Source organism: Onychomys torridus, chromosome 19, assembly GCF_903995425.1.
Source record: "Onychomys torridus chromosome 19, mOncTor1.1, whole genome shotgun sequence".
Taxonomy (NCBI): domain Eukaryota; kingdom Metazoa; phylum Chordata; class Mammalia; order Rodentia; family Cricetidae; genus Onychomys; species Onychomys torridus.
Window position 1 is genome coordinate 42,768,662 of NC_050461.1, and position 17,844 is coordinate 42,786,505.

General features: G+C 39.0%; 1 protein-coding gene across 2 annotated transcripts in view; it reads right to left on the minus strand.

The window, feature by feature from the left end:
• Shprh (SNF2 histone linker PHD RING helicase) overlaps positions 1–17,633 on the minus strand; it is a 70,381-nt gene extending 52,748 nt beyond the window's left edge. The window contains exons 1-8 of one of the 2 annotated variants that reach the window (XM_036168669.1): positions 17,548–17,633; positions 14,900–15,549; positions 12,403–12,532; positions 9,680–9,898; positions 4,614–4,692; positions 3,471–3,621; positions 2,042–2,150; positions 1,231–1,487 (exon numbers count right to left, since the gene is read on the minus strand). In XM_036168669.1, coding sequence (XP_036024562.1) covers positions 1,231–1,487; positions 2,042–2,150; positions 3,471–3,621; positions 4,614–4,692; positions 9,680–9,898; positions 12,403–12,532; positions 14,900–15,517 — 1,563 coding nt within the window. In that variant the 5' untranslated portion in view covers positions 15,518–15,549; positions 17,548–17,633. The other variant, XM_036168668.1, reaches the window with a different exon arrangement.
• Between the last annotated feature and the right edge of the window lie 211 nt (positions 17,634–17,844).

Consider the following 17,844-nt stretch of genomic DNA (forward strand, 5'->3'; position numbering starts at 1 on the left):
AGAGATAAATTTTAGATAGGTGATCTTCAAACACTTCAAAGATCTAAAGAATATGGTATTTAAAGTGTTTTAATAACATAGGCTTTTCATGACATGTCTGCTGCTGGCAGTACCAATTTACTTCAAAAAGAGATGATGGGCATCAAAGAACTTCCATATGGAGTTTGCTTTGTGGCAAAAGCCAGCCATTTGGGCAAGAAACTGCTCTTGCCTTGACTGCTGACAGTATGATGGCCAAACTGGACATGCAGGACATAAAAGAAAGTGACTGCCAAGGTTTGCCAAGACAGGGTAGGACAGTCCTTCAAAAATCCTACTTCACAAAAAATGTCAGATATTTTAGGCCCACAGGCTAAAGATGGATGCTTTAATGTTACAGAGGAACAGACTGCCGGATGTCTATCATTTCTTAGTTTTGGAAGTTGTTTACTTTGCACTTCCTGTTTACTCAGGTAATATTTTATCCTTCTTGGGTTTCTGATGGAGATTGAAGACTAGATTGTTATAGTTTTACAGTTTTCCTTGTTACCAAATTCAGAAAAGAAACTTACATAAAAGATGTAAAGTTTGTAAGGTTGAGAGATCTATAAAGCTTAAATTGTTTATATAAAAAAATGTTCTGAGGTCTAAAGAGGTAGTTTTAAGATTGTAATACAAGTTATGATAGAAAATGGTTTAGGCATAACACTTTGGACTCATCAAGAAAGGATAAATAATGGAATATTTTCTCGAAATTTGCCAAATACAAACAGATCGAACATTGTAAATGTAATTCTTACCTGCTAATTGTTAATGTATATAGTTTTAGTGTGCTAGAGTTAAAATCCTTCTTTTTTATTTAGAAAAAAAGGGAGAAATGTTGTGGAATATTCCTTTACACTGTGTTAAAGATGTGTCACTGTGATTAGTTTAAAAAAGAGCTTAAAAGCCAACAGCTAGGCAGGAGGTATAGGCAGGGCTTCTGGACAGAGAGAGCTCTGGGAAGAAGAAAGGAGTTGCCAGCCAGATGCAGAAGGATCAGATATGCAGGAGGAGAGGTAAAAGCCAAGAGTCATGTGGCAACAAATAGATGAATAGAAATGGGTTAATTTAAGTTACAAGAGGTAGTGGGAAAAGCCTAAGCTATATGCTGAGCTTTCATAATTAATAAGTCTCTATGTCATTTTTTGTGAGCTGGTGGCCCAAAGAAAAACACTTTTACAAGTATATTTACTAAATAAATGTTGTTACCTGCTTCTTTGTTTTATCACATATATCTTCTTCCTTGTAATTCTTCCCCAGTGTAAAAGTACCAGAGAAACCATGGCCTTTGATCTGTTTCACAAGACCTTCAAAGATTAAACATTTTAGCATTCGCTTCAAAAGACTCCGGTTCCGCTGAACATCATATCTGTATATGGAGCTGACATACTTATAGATAGAAAGAATAGAAACTCCTTTTTTCCCATTCATTTCTTTCACAGCTGTTAGGATCATCACACGTGTAGCTAAATGTACAAGGGGATAAACAAAAGGACATGTTAATTATTCAAAATAACTAAAATAAAATGTCAATATCATTAAGGACTGGGTTAAGAAAATAAATAAAAGATGTAGCACATTCTAGTACCATTCCAAAGAATATGTAATAAAAATTGACCTTGAATTAAGAAAAAATATTACTGTAATAGAAATAATTTAGCAAATAATTAATCAGGCTAATTTGTTTGACAAAACAACAATCATTCAAATTATAAAGCAAAATCTCCTGAATGTCCTAGTATGTCTATGATACCACTGCTAAGGAAAATTAATCTGTTAATAGAAAATGTAATAGCTACGCTTGAAAATAAACAAAATTGAAGAAGCTTAAGTATAATAGACTGCACTAGTAGTACTGGAGCAACTCTTTATTTCTGTTAATGTAACTTGTAAGCATGCTCTTATGTTAAATACAAACCAGTGAAATAAAAACCAGTTGTGATGATTAAACCTTTCTGAGGGAAGTATAGACTACAGTAAAAATCACTTGAAAGATGCTACTTGAAGAAACCACACTTACGGGGGCAGTGCACTTTTTCTTTTGGTTCATATTCTGTATCCTGGATTTCTCTATTTTTTACTTTTCCTTTGGGACAGTGAGATGGGATGAAATAATTCACCACTTTCCCCTGAAATACATGACATTTGGTAGTTGAAATATTTGGTATTCAATATTTTGAGTATTATAATTAACCTTTCTTCTATTAAAGAAATGGAAAATAGTCATATACAACTATAAAAGGAGATAAATAAATGTCATTCATTAAATAAACTTTTTTTACTTTGGAGCTTGCAACTAGCCATCATTTTTTTATTTGTGTACACTATTTAAATTAACTAAACATAGGGAATTTCTGAAAGAAACTTAAAGACACATTTTAAAATAGATTTGACATATTTATAATAATGAAACATTAATTTGGAAATAAAATATGTAATGAGCTTAACATCTCAGAAAGAAGTTATTAAATATTCTTCACAATGTTTTTAAAGACTTATTTTTGTTTTATGTGTACTGGTATTTTGCTTGTACATATGTCTGTGTACGACATGCATGCAGTGTCCACAAAGGCTGGAAGAGGGAGGGGCATCACCTGGAGCTAGAGTTATAGATGGCTGGTTAGTTGCTCAGCTGGTGGGTGCTGGAAATCCAACCCGGGTCCTCTAGAAGAACAGCCAGAGCTCAGAGTTCCTAACTGCTGAGTCATATCTCCAGACCTGCCCCCATCATATATATGTAAATATATATATTTAAATTTATAAAAACATATTTATAAATATAAATTTTTCTTTTCTATTTACTATTGAAATCTCTAAGGTTTATTTTGTATATGTGGACTTTCAACAGATTGCATACATACTAAGATTGTGGGCCTATGGTTCCTGAAGGTTCTTAATTGGTTCTACCTATGATTAGTGGGCTAAAGTCAGCAGGGCTTAATGTGCTGGCTTCAGGTTTCACTACTGGGAGATACAGGAAGTTATTTTTTGTAAACTCTAAAATTCATATATTTATATAAAATCTATTCCATCTAACAATCTATTACTATTAAGCTATCAGTCAATCAATAATTTCTACTTATCAGAATCTGAGGTTTGTAATTAAATAGACAGTTCTTAAAATATTCAGTGGCAATATGGACCTTGTAGTGTTGACAAGATATCTGAAATACCAGTAGGACGTATTATAAAACAGTTCTTTGCTAACTAGTTGGGAGACTGGTAACTTTCTACATATTCTGTTAACTGGACTACATCACTCAAGAAAAACCTGCCAACGTCTAATTCTCTGTAGTCACTTGAAGGTAATCAAACATGAACACAAGCCATTGCCATATAATGCACAGGAGGGATTGATTTGAGGGCCAGGTAAATGGTCAATGTTCACTGTAAGGTCTCTTGACACCCCATGTTCCCATCCTCTGGAGCATTGTAGTAATTCTTTGTACCTCAGGAAGAGTGAGACCATCCTGTTTGACGTCTTGTCGAGTATGTGTCAGAATCAGAGCCAGAACTTCCACTGTCTTTCCGAGACCCATCTCATCTGCTAAGATTCCACCAAACAACTGTGGTCCAGCATGTGGGAAATCACGAATAATGCTAAGGGAAAAGACAGTCCAAGAATTTAAATAAAAGTTATGCTGTCCTTTATTAGTATTCCTAAAGAGAACAGAAGAAATACGTAACACTTTAAGTTTATTGAAACTTCATTTAGGAGACAACAATTCAAATTTATGCTTCATAGGTAACAGGAGTGAAATACTAACAATAATCTAGCAGACAACTAAGTGCAGAAATAAGAATGGTGTGGCACATAATGAACATTGTGTCTATTCTATAATTAAAGAGAAATGTTATGGAGGCTGGCAACATGGCTCAGCAGGAGAAGGTGCTCGCTCGCCACCAAGCCTTATGACACACAAGAAAGGAAAGAAGAGTCTCCTGCAAGTTCTCCTCCTTCCTTCACAGGTACGCCATGGCACCTCTCCTTCCCTGGCCACAGAATAAATAAATATATGTAATTTTATACATTTCAGAAGGAAGCACTTTTTCCTTTTAGGTCCTTATGGACATGTGATTAAAAAATATAAAAGACAATATTGATTTATTTATTATGATTAAAGAATCTTATATTTCTTTAATCTATAAATTGATAAATTTAATGAAAATTGTAAAAGTTGGCCTTTTATAAACAAAATAACATTAGTACCTGAGATATAAATCTCCTCTCTTCTGATAGGGTTCTTTCCCTCTCTTAGATAGGGTTTCACTATATTGCCCTGGCTGGCCTGGAACTCTCTAAGTAAACCAAACCGGCCTCCAACTCAAAGATTTGCTTCCCATGCCTCCTCAGGTGCTAGGATTAAAGCACATGGCTCATCATGTCCATCCATGACAAGATTTTGTCAGTCTTGATAACTCAGCAGCTTCTGTCTATCATCAAGAATGACAGGGGCTTTTATTTCTGAGTCTATCCTAGCTATAGAAATACACAGTAATTTAGCATTCCTCAAGACCATGAACATGTGTTAAAAATCTCATAGATTTTACTACATATATTTTAAAAATCAGCATATAAGATTTTGCCTTACCAGCCTGTATATGGATTATAGTAGAGTTTGAAACCATCAGGTGTAACAATTTCTCGCCACAAGAAGTGCAGGGAGTTGTCTAAAATAAAGTATAATCACATAAGAGTTTTGTTTTGTTTTGTTTTTTGTTTTTTTGAGACAGGGTTTCTCTGTAGCTTTGGAGCCTTTCCTGGATCTCGCTCTGTAGACCAGGCTGGCCTCGAACTCACAGAGATCCACCTGCCTCTGCCTCCCTAGTGTTGGGATTACAGGCATGCGCCACCACCGCCTGGCACATAAGAGTTTTTGTTTTGTTTTCTGTCACATATTGATACTAAAGTATGCTTGACTCAAGAGACCCATGTCCTTATAAAGCTCACTCAGGAAAAGCGACATATTTGCCTCTCACTTAGTACATGCATGCATGGGTGAAAGGCCACGGTTCTCTCCAGTTCTTTTTTAAAAATATTCTTCTACTACTATTTGCCAGCTTCCTTTGCTTTGGTACACATCCATATAAACAAGTAATAACACAGAAAACTGCTGAGGGTACCAGGAAAACTTTCACACTGCACCTACTCAACCTGAAGGGTTGGTTACCTTTAACAAAGCACCTAAGAAGTGGGCAACTTCTTTCTTTCTTTCTGTCTTTTTTTTTTCTTTTTTTGTTTTTTGTTTTTTTTCAAGACAGGGTTTCTCTGTGTAGCTTTGCGCCTTTTCTGGATCTAGCTCTGTAGACCAGGCTGGCCTCGAACTCACAGAGATCCACCTGCCTCTGCCTCCCGAGTGCTGGGATTAAATGTGTGCCCCAGCTTTTCTTTTCTTTTCTTCTCTTTCTTTCTTTCTTGCTGACAATAGATTTTTTTTCTCGTACAATATATTGATTTAGATTTTCCCTCTCCAAACTCCTTCCAGCTCTTTCCTACCTACCCAGATCCACACCCTTTCTTTCTCTCATTATAATACAAACATCTAATAAAAATAAAAAATAACAAAAATTATATAAAAACAAACAGAAGAAAAAGAACCGAAGAAAAAGTACAATAAGCACATCTAGACATACATACACATGCTTGCACTTTGTACACACAGAAATTCCATAAAAGCACAAAATCAGAAACCATAATATATATGAAAAGGACCTGTAATGGGGGGGGGGGGAGCCGTGACAGCAGCATTATATGCATTATGACACAAAGAACCTCCAAAAGTGTCAGAGTTCATTTTGTATTTATCACCTACTGCTAAGCATGGGGCTTGCCTGTGAATGGTTTGTATACCTAGTGAGACTCTGCTGGAGAAAACTAATTTTTCATTTGCACAACTCAGAAAGATTCTGGATTAGGGAAGCCCAGCTAGCTCAGTTGGTAGAGCACGTGACTCAATCTCAGGGTCATGGGGTTCAAGTCCCATGTTGGGTGGCTTATCATTTAGCAGGATTGTGGTGGCTCATGCCAGTCAGATTTGCTACAGGAAGTGGAGGCAGGAGGATCACAGGCAACAGACCTATGCTATTTAGCTCCAAGATTTATCTTAACTGTAACCAACCTGCCATATGGAGCAGAGAGTGAAAAGAAAGATTCACTTCACTTAGGAAAAAGAAAGCTCAAACTGTAATATTTAGGTATTGCATTTATCTCAACCTTCTTTGGTCTTTGTCTTTAATCTTTTAATTTACCAACTAGGAAATCAGTCTCTATCCATCAATGAAATGAAACTAAAGTAAGGAAGTAAAGATGACATAGGAAAACACAATATTTATAAAGGGAAAAATGCAATTCAGAGAAAACACAGAGCAGAGGAACGGCTACGTGTCACATGGGGAAATAATTTAGAAACTCTAGTCTATAGAAAAAATGAGTTCCTGATATGCAAAATATACACACCTCAAAAATGTCATATAAAAAGAAATGAAATCTTTGCTCAAACTGTGTGCATATATAAATGGTTCATTTTTCCCAAACAGGCCAAGTGATGGTGGCAATGACTGCCTCTTGAAGGGTTAGAACCAGAGCTGACTGGGCCATAAGCAAATGTCTTAAGGCAGTGGAATTTTCTGTACCAGTCCTACTGCACAAAATATAATGAGTCCCATATATAACCTTTAATTTGCAGTTTTATTATAAAGAAACAAGTGAAATAATTTTAAGTCTACTTTACCCTGATAACTAAAATATTACAGGCCGGAGAGCTGGCTGCTCCTCCAAAGGTCCTGAGTTCAATTCCCAGCAACTACATGGTGGCTCACAACCATCTGTAATGAGATCTGGTGCCCTCTTCTGGCCTGCAGGCATACATGTAGGCAGAACAATGTATACATAATAAAAATAAATAAATCTTTAAAAAAAATACCCGAAACAAAATTTTTGGGGCTGGAGAGATGCCTCAGAGTTTAAGAACACCGACTGCTCTTCCAGAGGTCCTGAGTTCAATTCCCAGCACCCACATGGTGGCTTACAACCATCTATAATGAGATCTGGCACCCTCTTCTGTGAACATAATAAATAAATCTTAAAAAAAAAAAAAAAAAAAAAAAGTACTTGCCAGTCATTTGTGTATCTTCTGTGAAAAAAAAATTCTTTAAAAAATTATTATTATTACTATTACTATTATTTATTTATTTTGGTTTTTCGAGACAGGGTTTCTCTGTAGCTTTGGAGCCTTTCCTGGATCTCGCTCTGTAGACCAGGCTGGCCTCGAACTCACAGAGATCCACCTGCCTCTGCCTCCTGAGTGCTGGGATTATAGGCATGCGCCACTACCGCCCAGCTCAAATATTATTTAATATGTAACCAATATAAAAATTAAAGGGTTTTACATTGTTTCCTTTTTACAGTACTACATGAAATCCAGTGTATATTGTAAACTCACAGCAAATTTCAATTTTTCAACTCTCAAGAACCATATGGAGCTAGTACTTACTGTGGCATGGGTCTAGTTCTGTTATACAGTGTTATGATTTGGATCTGAGTTGTTCTCCGATGACTCTTACGTTGAACACTCTTATTGTTGCCACTGAAGCAATGCTTGGAAGTGGGGGCCTAGGGGAAGTGACTGGATATCATAGCGCTAACTTCATAAATGGATTAGTTTATTAGTAGGTTCATTAATTTGAGGGCTTACTTGGAACTAGCAGAAACTTTAGCAATAAGACCCAGTTAAAGGGAGTCAGTCAGTCCTGACACCGACTGTCCTTGGGGAATGTATCTAGTCCTGGTCCCTTCATAACATGTTCTTTGCTTCCAGGCTACAAAGAGATGAAGAGCTCTTCAGCCATATGTCACTGTAATGATGCAAACATTGTGAACACACCTAATATGCTCAATGACTAAGACTGTACTGAATAATTTATATTTTCAGTACAAAATATCATACAGGATTTTCACAACCACAGTGTGTAATTGTGCACTTATTTCATACCATTACAACTCAATAACTATATAGTCAAGTATTGATATGTAAACTTGAAGCTTTCCTTTCTAAGCACTGGCCACTCAGGTATACTTCACCACAGCTGGCTAAAGTTCTTATAATTAAAAAACTCTAGATGTATTTGATTGCATTCCTCTAATTCTGAAACAAGGTATTTTCTTCCCTGTAAATATCTAATCTCTCCTCAGGTCCACAGCAATGAGGCCAGTCACTATTGCACTGAAGCCTCTCACTCCGTGATTCTCTCAGCCCTGGAGATGATTTTCAGATACTCTGTCGCTGTGGTAGAGGGCCGACAAAAACTGTTGACTCGAAGGTTATAGATTTGTTAAATGACTCAAACTTAAGCTTTAATTTGGAAGCATTTTGTTGTATGTAAATTATACCTTTCTGTAATATGTATCTAAAGAAAATTATTTCATTTTAGAGAAAAAGTAACATGACCTTTGTGGGACTTTAAAGAACTAGCAATTTCCCAAACAAATAATTGAGAGGAAAACACTGAATGAGAGAGATGGGCAGTGAAACATACAGATTATGAAACTTGACCAACAGCATCCAACTGCAGAGCTGAATGTTTGTTTCAGGGCAGGATGGGAGAATGAAAGACTATGAATGAATGAGAATGTAGGAGACAGGAAAATAGAGACAAGGAAAGGAATTTTGGAAGAAGACAAATTTACTGATATTTGAAAGGATCAGGAGTAAGGAGAAATAACACTGCCTATCAACTGATACTGCCCAAACTGAAAACATTAAAAAAAAAAAATTAGGTTGCTGGAATACTTAGGATAAATAAGTAATATCATCTGCCACTAACTAAGTAAATCTCTTCAGGAAGAATTAGAACTAGTTAATAACTCATTTTACAGAATTGTGTAAAAATCTCAAAATCTGTCTACTCACTTAAAAACAGTGCTGGCGTGGTGTTGTGCACTTGTAAACCCAGTGCTCAGGAGGCAGAAACATGAATTCTCATTAGAGTTTAAGGCTAGACTGAGTTTAAGGCTAGACTAGTCTAAACAGTGAGTTCTAGGACAGCCAGGGGCTACACAAAGACCCTGTCTTAAAGCAAACAAACAAAAATATTACTAGAGCACACCTTCCAATAAATCTCTTGGTTTTATTTATTTTGTGGGGCAAATAAATAGGAAAATTAGTCACATTTGCAAATCTGCTCTGTTGCTAACATTTATTGTCAAGTTAGGAAGATTCTTACTCATAATTAATCAAGTTCTAAAAGCAACCCTTGTTGACAAGTTGTGACTTTTTTCCTTTTTCTTTTTTTCTTGAGATAGCATGGCACACAGCCCAGAATGGCTGGCCTGAAATTCACACTGTGGCCTGGAATGACTTGAATTTCTCCTCTTCTTGCTGCTACCTCCCAAACTGAGATTACATGCAGGGACAATGATTTAAACTTATTTCCTACTTTTTATACATTCCTATTAAGGCTGAAGAAAAAACCATTTTAAACTTACACAAATAAGGAAAGTCACATATTTTTCTAGATTTCTATTTTGAAAGACTTCTTAGAAAACTATTCTCTTTTCTGTATGAATACTTGTCATTACCCCAGCACATGCCCCACCATTGACTATCTTCACCATCTTGCCTCCAATCAACGAGCCCTTCTTTAAACATCTTATACTTGCCACTAGCAGGAACGCTTCTGAAACGCTCTTGTTGTAGCATCCAGTTGACTGCCTCTCTCTGGTACGGTCTCAGTACTGGGATCAGTGCAGGATGTTGGACATCCACTTGGACTGACTGTGTTTCTTGCTGGTGTGTTTGCTTCACAAAGTGATAGAGCTCATCAATGTCCTGGCCCTCTGGCTCACTATCTGAATCATCCTCCTCTTCTTCTGGCACATCTGTATATCCAACAAAGGTACTCATAACAGGATCTGCATTGTTAAGCCACAAGCAATATTTTTCTATTTAAACCCTCCCACTCTGTTTTAGACAACATTTCACAGTACTCTTTGGATTAGCCTCATATCCAAAACCTCATGTCTCAGTCTTCTGAGGGCTGGGAATTTAGGTGCATGTGCTACAAGGCCTTCTAACCGTTAGTCCTTATTGCAGGAAACCCCCAAGCACCCATTATCTCCATAGTCCTGCTCTGTGTGTTCTGTGACTAGAAATCCCTCTCCCAAAATATCTACCTACACTTTCTTTAAAATAGTTCAAATGATACATGCTATCAATGTTGTCCTTGGTGTTCATGTGCTATTTTATGCTTTGGCTATAACTACATGTTGTAATCTATCTTCTTTCTCAATCTCCTATATGTACTTGTCACAGCTCCTCAGAGAAACTGACATGCTCTGCTCTCGTAAGTATTTAGTAACTGTAAGTATTTTCACCTGTGATTTATAAATTAACTTATTTCACTTTTATACCTTAACATAAAAAAATTCTTATTTTTTATGTTTATTAAAACACGGGTTCTCACTAACTTTTCAGGCTAAGATGAAAGAGTGGGCCTTTGATAGCAGCAGCAGCTACTAAAGAAATATGCTGAAACCATTAATGTGTATCCAGCTGTCACATTTCACCAGATGAACACAACTGTCCAGTACAAGACTCATACTGTACCTTGAACAAAATAAAAACCCTAAACACACTTGCATTATTCCTTTAATGTGAAAAAATGAACCATTTTTATTTCCAAATTGTTCTCAAAGAGCACATGACAAAACTACATGGTTTTATGGAACATATCTAATATGATTAATTACAAAGAGTATATGGAATAATCTACAAGTTATTTTCAATACAAAATATAGGATTTTCACAACCACAGTGTTTAGTTATGCATTTGTTTCATATCATTACCACAAAATAGTAAATGTAATCAAGTACTGATATCTAAGCTTGAGGTTTTCCTTCCCGAGCACTGGTAGTTTAGGTGTATTTCACCACATCTGGCTAAAATTCTTTTAACTAAAAAAATTCTAGATGTATTTGATAGCATTTCTAATTCTGAAACAAGGTATTTTCGTCCCTGTAACTCTACCTTGCAAAATAACTTACTATTATTAGTATTGTGAAGTTTTGAAAGGTTGAGTTAAGGCTTCAATTTACCCACTATGTTCAAAAACAGATTTCCAAAACATTCTAAAATCAAAATGTCCTATAGGACCAGAGCTATAGCTCAGAAATATAGCACTTGCTTAGCATGTGTGCAGTTCTAGGTTTGACACCTAGCACATAAAGGAAAAAAAGAAAACAAAGAAAAGGAATAGGGAGACAGAATATCCTAAAAACTGCACCAAAATACCAGACACACTAAGTTCTCCACCGTAACTTGGTGACTCCAAGCTGTTTCTTCAGCAGCATAGCTGGCTGCTCCCAGCCAGGCCCGTGTCTACCTGTGGCACAGTACTGGACCAGAAGTGCTTTCTGTGTCTGCTTCTCTCTACCTCTGAGCTATCGTCTCTGATAGTCACAGGTCCTTAGCTGCAGTTCTAAATAAGGATTCCCTGTCCCACCAATGAACAACAGTCATCTATTCTATGGAAACCTATCTCCTGAGATTATCTATCAGACTGCAAAAGTGAGGTAGATAAAGGCCAGCAACAATCTCTGGCTACTATGGAACTTTGCAGAGAAGGGAGGGAGGAAGGAAAGAAGGGATCCAACCAGTTCAGGTGTGTTCTGACTGCCTTTGACTTTGTATATTGATTTTACAAACATTTCTTGAATGCTGGGCACAATGCTAAGCAAGTACAGCGAAAAAACAAATCATATTAGTGAGGGCATTTCAGATAAGATTTTGTTATACAGTACTATATGAAGAACATTTAAGTTCCTTCATATTTATTATTTATTTTTCAAGTTGTTATGTAGTAGATTATTTTAAGGTGTGTTACTTTTGTTTATGTTGCATTTGTTTAACTCTGTGAGGCTGTGTTACTGTGCCTGTCTAAAACACCTGATGGTCTAATAAGGAAATGAATAGGCGGGGCTGGCAGGGAGAAAGGATACATAGAAAGAGAAAACTGGAGGAAGAAAAAGATGGAGGAGTGAGGAGATTTAGGAGCCAGAGAAGGAGGAGGACTCCAGGTGCCAGCCACTCAGCCACACAGCAAGCGACAGAGTAAGAAACAAAGAAAGGTATACAGGAATAGAAAAAGAAAAAGCCTAGAGGAAAAAGATAAATGGTATAAGTTAAGGAAAGCTGGCTAGAAACTAAGCCAAGCTAAGGCCAGGCATTCATAAGTAATAATAAGCCTCTGTGTGTAATTTATTAGGGAGCTGAGTGGTAGGCTCCCACAAAAAAGACCAAAGAACAAACAACATGTTATGTGTACAAGCTGAGGAAAAACTGACAATCTCTAAATGCAATTTTAAAGTTCACTTTAATAATTACCTGGAATAATGAAATTATGTAACTTTTCCATCACTTTCTTCATGAGCTGATTGAACTTTTTCATCCTTGAACTTGCATCACTCATAAAGTCTAGTCTTGCTAGGCCAGCTTCCAAGATATAAATTCCAACCTAAAAAGAATTAAAGTTTTACTAAGCATACATTATTCATTTGGACACAAGAAAACCCTTTAGAGAGTCACTATTTCTAAAAAAAAAAAAAAAAAAAAACTTTGAGATTTTTTTAAAAAAATGTATATGGGTGTTTTGTCTGCATGTATGTTTATGCACCACACGTGCAGTACCCCTGGAGGCCAAGAGAGGACAGTGAATCCCTGGGGACAGGAGTTACAGATGGCTGTTAGCTGGCATGTGGGTGCTGGGAATCAAACCTGGGTCCTCTGCAAGAGCAGCTAGTGCTCTTAACCACTGAACCATTTCTCCAGTCCCAAGATTCACTATTTTTAAATGCTTTAACAATGTCTGCACCATAGACATGAGATTTAATTTCATAAATTCTCTCTGTAAATGTCTATGATGCATTTATTAGACAAACAAAAAGACTTCCTTAACTGAGACAACACACAGGAGAATGTTATGAAAACCTCAATTCAACCAACCATGTCACCATTTCTAAACCTAATGAACACTTGAACAACCAGTGAAGCTCATTACAAGGAAGCATTTCCTAGAAAACTAAACACACATGATCACTCTTTTGTGGGAAACCTTATCACCGATCAAATATGAAATAAAAGGGGGAAGAAAACAGACTTTGACTAATGTTAAGTAAAACAATGCAGCTCACGAATCTTAAGAGTTGAAATATTTAGATCTGAGTACAGGCAATGATACTTAGGACTAAAAGAAATTTAGGAAATATAAGTTTTGTTTAGATTCAAATGTTCTCCTTTTTTAAAATGGAAAGTCTGTATGAAGCAGCCTAAATAGTTTAAGGTTTGTAATAGCAGACAATTCTTTTTCTTCATTTCTCCAGCTATCCTGGGGCCAAACTCCCTAATGACTGAACTCCTTCATGTCTTCTGCTGAAATATAAGAATCCAGTAACATTACACAGTAACAACATCAGGACTGCATGCGTTTGCCTTTTGTTCACCTGGGGATGGCTTACCATGGTAGCAACAGATAAATATTTACATTTTTATAAAAATCAAAGTCATGGAAAGTGAAAGAGATTAAGATTTGATTTTAAGAAAACAAAGAATACAGACACACCAGCCATGAATTCTTACATTCCCGCTATCACTCTGCAAAACATTGGTTCTCAAAATGAGTAGACAAGGAATTGCATGGTTATGAGTTTCACTGTCCAGGGAAAGTTAACTTCTGTATAATCCTTCCAAATGTTCTCTATTCTTTAGATTATTTTTAAGTAAGTCTATGGCCATTCCACCCTGAACACACCAGATCTCTCCAGAAATAATAATTAGGCCTACCAATACAATTGCTTTTAATTTAAGAAATGTGACACAAAGACGAAGCAACATCTTAAATTTTTCTTTCAGCCTTTAGCATAAGGCACATAATCTCTTTACAGAGTAGACCTACTTACATTGTCTCACCTGACTTTAGAAAAATCTATCATGAAAGAATGGGTATGGTTTACAGTTCACATAGAAAAAAAGTTGATATTAGAACATTTCAGTGATTCTCATATATTTACATAACTTACTGAATGCATATCTTGAAATGAATTACAAATGTTAGGTACCAGGCACTTTAAATAGGCAGTAAAGATAAAGACCTCACAGTTTAGCAAGCACGAAGGATCTAAGATGTAAATGCAGTTCAAGTAGGAAAAAAGAAAGAAAGGAAGGAAGGAAGGTAGCAAAGAAGGAAGGAAGAAAGGGAGGGAGGAAAGAAAACAAAGAACAAAAACCAAACCAAACCAAACTATGTATCAGATATTCTGGGTTGGGGCTTAAGAGAAGTTCTCTACGCATGAGATTCTTCCTGAACAGACTACCAGAGAACATAGTAGAGGAGGGGAAGAAATAACCTAAGTAGATGGAAGCGAGAAAAGCACAAACAGGAAGACAGCATCTGTGTGGGAAACAAATTCCCAATTCGGAATTTCTGGAGCCAGACGAAAAAGCACAGTGACAACAGTGACAAAGGGTAAGAAGGGTCAGGGACATGTGACAGAAAGGTGTATGTCAGAGCAGGAAAGCTACATACACTTCAGCTCTACAATCAGGAAACTAACTCCTATCACACCATTTCTGAAACAATGTAGACAAAGATTTGAAAATACAAGGTCAAGATGGTGAGGACCAAAGCAAGTAACTGAGCACAGAGGCAGGAAGTAAAACTCAGGGGAAGCCCCTCAGGAAAGTGCTAGAAATAATTGGCAGGCAGACACAGTTCTGCGGTTCCTAAAGCCCCATAGAAACAATACTGAGAAGCTTATTGCTGGGTCTTGAGACTTTAAGTTAACTTCGATGTAGACCCTTACAAGACACCACAGAAACTGAGTACCTTGATTGTATGGTTCCCTTCAGGTCTCTGATAAAGTTTTATTCCTCTTTTCCTCTGCAGCCAGGCCAAATCCTGTAACATGTCACTGCTGAAGGACGATTCCACTCGAAGACCCTTGCCACAAATATCAGCCGATTCTTTAAGCACACTTTCTTGTTTTTCTTCACCTTCACCTTCTGAATGGATATAGATCAGGAACTGATTGCTTGACTCTGAACTCATCAATGTAAAACTCCTTTCAGAAAAATGTTCAGTTGAACTCTCTTCATGGAGAAGCTGAAGAGCAAAATCTCCCAGCAAGGCTTTCCAAGAATGGTCCCCACGATAGGGAGAAATGGTAACATTCAACTTGACAGATAGAGGGGTCTCTTTTTCAGTGGATTCTGAGGTGCCCACAGCCTCTGACCGCCTCTTCTTATCTCTGTGAGCCACATCTTCAGGAGGGTCATCATCTATGAGGATGCAATCCGAAGAGGAGTCTGCACCTGAGCAGGGCTGCTCCTCGACAGTCAAGGGGAGCGGTTCATTCCTCAGGTCTTCATGCATGTTCCAGTGAAGCTGCTGCTGCCTTTCCGCATCCACCTTCACTGGGGGAGCGCGCTTCCTTCGGCTGCTCATCTTCACACTTTCTTGGTCGGTGAGTGTGAATTCTAAATGACAAATGGAACAGTGGACATGAGGCAGGACAGAAAGACTGGAAAACTTCGGCAACACAGAAAAATAACACTCAACATACTGGAGTCTGGTTAATGCCTCTGACCTGTTGCAAATCCAAATTCTAGCACAACTGACAATATACATTTGCTATGAAGGTTACCAACATAGAGATAACATACCTTGGACAAAGAAATATTTTCAAACAAAAACAGTAACACTGCAATATTCATGCCTGCAGCCCAAATGTGCACCTTGGGTAGGGCCTCACTCCTCTCCTGCATATTTTCTAGGAATCTTACAAACAAGACTATGACTTCCATTGACACTGGAAATATCATTTCCTGAAACCTAATCCAATTCTTTATCTTAACAATAATCTGTGACAACAAGCACATTCCCTAGCAGCCCTTAAACACAACATGATATCTGTTATATAATGTGAAATCTTCAGAAAGATACCTAGAATAGGAAGGGTAAATTTTGAAAAAGACTTAAGTCAAATAATAGCTACTATGGTTTGGCTGTAAAAGCTCCCACAGACTGCTGTGTTAGAATTGATCCCTGGCTGGTGGATCCCTGTTTTGGGGGGATTCTGGAAACTTGGCTAGGGAGTGCAATGTTGGTTGCTGAGCCTGGAGGACCAGCCTCATTTCCTGTCCTGTTTTCTTATCTACCCAGCAACCTCACTACCCTGCTGCCACCAAGCCACATTCTCACCCTCACTGTGTCTTCCCCATCAGGATGGACTCAACGCCCTCCGCCCCTCCCCCCACCCTGTAGTTTTTTCTTCTCTGGTATTTGGACGCCTCAAGGAGAAAACTAACAGGTGAGGAACACATTAACCATGATCTCATGTATCAAATAGGCTGTAACCGTTTCACTCATCCTCTGTGGAAAACATTCAGTTAAGAGAACCAATTGTACAAAAGGAAACAAATTATAAAACTACACCTGGCCGGTGAAAACTAGAAAGTCAAACCTCTCACAAAGCTGGAAACAAAAGCCTGTCTCATGTGTCCGTTGATCTAAACTCACACCACTGCTGAATAATTCCAACGTGCTTTACAATCCCAAAGCATTCTACTTTGATCGACCCTTATATAGTTTAAAATCCCTTAGAAAGGCCTTTCTCAAAGAGAAAAAAAAAAGGGGAGGAAAATCCTAACACACACAATGATTTTATGGATTAACAGCTTAAAAAGAGTAAGAGGGGCAGCTTGGATAAGAATGAGGTGGGGAAAACCACCGTGGGACGTGGGCAAACACAGGCGCAAAGAAGACAGAAGAACACGTAGTAGAGAAGGGTGGGGGGACTTCGCACGATAAATTCAGGCCATTTGGATTAAAAGGCACCAAGTTTAAATGGCCAGTGTTTAATGTCCAATACTGGACCTCGGACGGGGTCCCTTAACCATAAATCCACATCTTCACTCATGAAACCTAGGGCCACGGCAGAGCCCCAGCACACAATGCGCCCAGGAGCCAGGGCAAGGCTTGGAAAGCGAATGCCGAAAGGCAACGGAGACCCGGCCGGCCGAACTTGCACGTCTCGGCATCCCTTTCAGCCACCTGCAGTCCCACGCGCCACGAGCCCCGCGGGCACGTCCTACAGGCACCGGAGGGTCCCCCTCAGTCATCCTCCTGCTCCAGCTCCCCGGGGCGGGCGCGCGACAGGGCCTGGGCACGCGGGCGTGGGCAGCAAGCAAGCACCCGGTCCCCCGGTCTCCCGGCCCGGGCTGGAGCTAAGTCGCGGGGAACCGGCAGGCAGGGCGGCTCGCTCCCGTCCCTGGAGCTCCGCAGGAGCCTTCGCTATTTCCTGGGGGCCCTAGGCCGACTTCCCTCCGCGACCTCTAGCCTCTGACTCCAGCCACCATGGCCTACCTCAGCCGGTACCCAAGCGCCCGTCACCAGGCCGGGCCTCCCTCGCACACTGCAGAGCCCAGGCCGACATTCGCCAAACACACATACAACACACACACACACTCACACACCTGACGGAGCTGCGCACGCGCGCCGCGCGCTGGGCGGAGCCGGGCGCCCAGGCCGGAAACCACAGCGCCAGCTGACAGGCGTCGGGTCCCAGCCAAGGCGCAGGACGCCCCGGGACGCCCCGCCCCTTTCTCCCACGCTGGCTTCAAAAGGAGCTTCTGCGCAAGCGCCGCCCCTGAAGCCCCCCCCCCCCTCTGCGTGAGAAGACCGTTGAAGTCTCGCGATGGTTGGTCCCATCTCTTTCCTCCGGCCTCCGGAGGTATTAGCAATTGTTGGATGGGCGGGGTAATCTAATGAGA